The sequence below is a fragment of the Vicia villosa genome, linkage group LG3 (assembly GCF_029867415.1).
Source record: "Vicia villosa cultivar HV-30 ecotype Madison, WI linkage group LG3, Vvil1.0, whole genome shotgun sequence".
In the NCBI taxonomy this organism is placed as follows: domain Eukaryota; kingdom Viridiplantae; phylum Streptophyta; class Magnoliopsida; order Fabales; family Fabaceae; genus Vicia; species Vicia villosa.
Genome location: NC_081182.1, coordinates 10166016 through 10170157, shown reverse-complemented (window position 1 = coordinate 10170157; position 4142 = coordinate 10166016). Strand labels below are relative to the sequence as shown.

The window sequence follows — 4142 nt, the reverse complement described above, 5'->3', positions numbered from 1 at the left end:
AATGTACCTATTTTGTAATTAATGAAGAGTAAAAAAACATTTGGATTGAAAAACTTACTAAATTTGTAGTTGAAGTTTTAACACTTAGATTGAATGAATCTTGAAAAGTAATTGATAAACCATTTGGATTGAATGAAGTTAAACAAACATTTGGATTGTTAAAGCACTTGGAGTATTAGAAACGTGAAAAATAATTGAGAAGTGATTTTGCTCGAAATAAAGAAGGAGAAAGATCTGACGCATATTTGACTCAAATCCTATATGAATGTATATTTTCTTAAGTTATACGGAGATGCATTTCTGTATTAGTTTTTGTCAAAATAAAAGTGTGACATTCTTACAAATAGATGAAGTGTGGAATGAGATATATCTATAAATTCTAGAAGCATTTTTTATTTTTCACCGGAATACATGAGCATTAAAAATAATGGCCTTAAAAATAAAAATAAAAACTCGATGAGAAAGAAAAAAATAAAAAACAAACCTACTACTCCGGCCTTATTGATAAGCAAAGATTCATTTTTTAATTCATTGAATAATGAATGTATCTAGTCTACCATACAAATCAGATACATTCGTTACTCAAATAAGATTAAAAATTTAAAATGGAGTATATTATTTTCAAAAAATTAAAAAGGACAAAACCCTAAACCCTGCTGGAACCATTTCCACCACCAAGAAATCAACGATGAGAGGTCTCAACGGAGCGATATCCATCGCCAGAGCGTTAAAAGCCAACTCCACCGCCGCAACCACTCTTCTCCGACCACCGCGAGCAGCTCCATATGTCACACCATGCTGGACTTCTTCCAACCTTCGGAATCTCGTTGATCGCCCCGACCTATCAACTACCCTAGTTCCTCGAAGCAACACCATAGAGTTCAGGTATTACAGTTCTTCTACCGCCACGTCTCTCGCGCAGCAAGATCTCAAGGTGAAAAGCTCAGAAGAAAATCGCTTCAATCCCAAAGAAGTTGTTCTCTTTCAGTATGAAGCTTGTCCCTTCTGCAACAAGGTTAAAGGTGAATTTTTTGTTCAAATTATTCATCCTTGAATTTCTAATCTTTGTGCTATGAATTTCTTAATTTCTTGTGTTTTTGGTTCCTTCAGCTTTTCTAGATTATTATGATATTAAGTACAAAGTGGTGGAAGTTAATCCGATGAACAAGAAAGAGATCAAGTGGTCTGATTACAAAAAGGTGCCTATTGTCACTGTTGATGGAGAACAATTGGTTGATTCTTCAGGTTCATATAATTGTTTTATTGATACTTCCATTTGTGGTATACTGTGTATTGTTCATGTGTATAGAATGTTGTTCTAAAATGTGAATTTGCCTCTTGTTAGATATAATTGATAAATTGGTCAAAAGGATACATCCAGATTATGACCTAAACGCAGATGAAGAGAAGAAGTGGCGCGGGTAGGTTTTTCTAATCATTTCTTGTTTATTTGAACCGGAATAGTTAATATCGGCACTATCCCACTATAGTGGTGGCCTTCCACTATGAGAAGAGCCTTAGCGGTGCAGAACATTATAGTGGCCACTATAGGGTAAATAGTGGGATAGCGGAGCAGAGCGGATCCCGGGCCGGAGCGGTTTCTGACCGAATATCCTTTTCCCTCTAAAAACCGAAATTATCCTTTAAATTTAGAACGTTTTAAGGGTAATTTTGGATTTTTCAATCAAATTTGAAATGAGACTCAACCTTAACCTTCCCTCATAGTCATTTATGCACTTCAAGAGTTGCTTTGATTTATGAATATTTTATGAGTTGAGTTATTTGTTTAATTTTACATTAAATATATGTTTATAATTATTATATGTAATTTGTTCAAAAAATGATCAAATAGAGTGGTCATCCTGCCATACATTATCCCACTTTTGGGTCGGCCGCTCCGCTCCGCGCCGCTATCCGGGAATGACTACTCTGATTTGAAACTACTCTGTTGCTTACCACTAGGAAAAAAGCTATATTCTTTGGTTAAAATATAATTGCTCTTGCACCACTGCCAATGTTTTAAATTGCGGTTGTGGTTATGTTACGATTGTAGAGTTGTGGGTAAATACAACTGACATGGCCACAACTTGCAGCTACAAGGTAGTGGCAGACTGCTATTTGAAACCATGGATATTGCTGCCATTTTTAGGAGTCTTGTTTTTTTTTGTTGTCAATATTAGCTGTACTTCCTTCTTGTAATAGTAGATGTAAGGTTAAGTTCATATGGCTTTGGCCTTGATTCATGACACTAGGGCTATGCTCTGACTTGTTTTGTAGGTGGGTGGATAATCACTTGGTGCATGTTTTGTCGCCAAACATATATCGAACTGTTTCTGAAGCTCTTGAATCATTTGATTATATCACCACTAAAGGTAAGGTTTTGACTACAGATGTATCTGTTGTGAACAGTTGCCATTCTGGTTTGCTTGGTTCAAACTTAAGTAAGCCCTGTTCAACTAAGCCATTTTTTAAAAAGGATACCAGTAGAGGGAGAGGTATGTTTTAAAAGGATACCGATAGAGAGAGTGGTATTTCCTTTCAATGCCCCGCAGAATAACGTGCACCTCACTTTATGTTCTTCCGTTTCGCACTCACCTTGAAAAGTAACACTACGTTAGTTTAGGCTTTTGCAAAGCAAGATTTATCAATCATTACAAGTGTGATTACTTTTTATCATTCCGCTTCATTGTCGGCCGCGTCCTTTTATTTTTCTCATTTTCTGTTTGTTAGACTAACTCTAGTATGTTATTGAGTGTAAAGAATTTTTTAATTTCTTCCTCTAAATACGCAGGCAATTTCAGTTTATATGAGAGGTTAGTGGCAAAGTATGGTGGGGCTGCTGCCATGTATTTCGTGTCGAAGAAATTGAAGAAGAGACACAATATCACTGATGAGCGTGAAGCATTGTATGGAGCTGCTGAACAATGGGTTGATGCTTTGAAGGGCCGAAAATTTCTTGGTATGTCAAGTTCCATGAGCATAATTGAGCTTGAAATATGCTAGAATAAATGTTAGTTATCTATGCTACCATAAAAGCTCAAACCTCGGAGTTGCTTATATTTGTGAATTTTGGCAGGTGATTTGGAACCTAATTTAGCAGATCTTGCAGTCTTTGGTGTTCTGAGACCTATCCGCCACCTCAAGTCAGGTCGAGATATGGTAGAGCATACAAGGATTGGAAAATGGTTTTCTGAGATGGAACATGCAGTAGGACAGGCTTCCTGAATGAGTGAGTATACATAGGTAGAATATTTCTAAGTGAGTTTCAACTTATAGACAAGGAAATACGAGGAAACGATAAATGAAATAATTTGCTTCTACCATGTTTGGTCTTTGTAAGCAAAACAAGTTTTGTTCTATTATTTTTCTTGTGGTTGTATTGGGGATATGTAAAATCCACGTATCTGTATAATCATACTTTTGTTTTTCAACGGCAGGGTTGGATACAAGAAAAGTCTAGGGTATATACTATTCAATAAAAAATCTCTCCACTATAGATTGAGCTCAATAATCTCTCTCTCTCAGTATGTTATACTTATATGAGTACAAGACTGGAAAAGTTGACATTTGTTGTGAATCGTGTAGGAATTTTAAGGACAATGCTGATCCAGGTGATAAATCACTAGTGATAAGTTATATACTATTTTTTATATAGAGGGAGATAGAAAGAAATGAGAAGACACAAATAAGGAATGCCTCTTCATGGTAAAGGACGAAAATGAATTTTGATTTTTTTTATTTAATTTTAGAAATAATGTCTTGTTGAGCGTTGAATCATTGCGACATCACAGGCTATATATACATAACATTTGAACTTTGGCCTTTCTTGGCATATAAGGTGTGGTATTAGTTGCCTCTACTCCCAGAGAATTTTCTTGCTAGTCCCCTCTCCAAATTAATCCCCGCACCCCCTATATTTCATTATTTTGAAAAATTACTCTTGGCGAAATTCTTTAATTCTTTAAACAAAATTTTTGGTAGTTTATTTGAAATTTATTGTATTTGTAAACTATTGGAAATTTATTGAAAATTTCAAATTTATCACTAAATACCAAATCTCTGGTAGTTTACTCATTTAAAATTTTTCAACGATCTAGGTTTTGCCGATATATTTGAAGGGTTTTGATTGTACCGACAAATTT

At 35.2% G+C, this 4142-nt stretch overlaps 1 protein-coding gene across 1 annotated transcript; it reads left to right on the top strand.

Annotated features, from left to right (window-relative positions):
• The first annotated feature begins 624 nt into the window (after window positions 1-624).
• LOC131654886 (uncharacterized) lies at window positions 625-3511 on the top strand. Its single transcript, XM_058924807.1, has 6 exons — window positions 625-1022; window positions 1111-1245; window positions 1346-1421; window positions 2278-2372; window positions 2792-2959; window positions 3077-3511. Exons 1-6 carry the CDS (start codon window positions 689-691, stop codon window positions 3223-3225), a joined length of 957 nt encoding a protein of 318 aa, XP_058780790.1. The 5' UTR covers window positions 625-688; the 3' UTR covers window positions 3226-3511.
• Window positions 3512-4142: the final 631 nt, after the last annotated feature.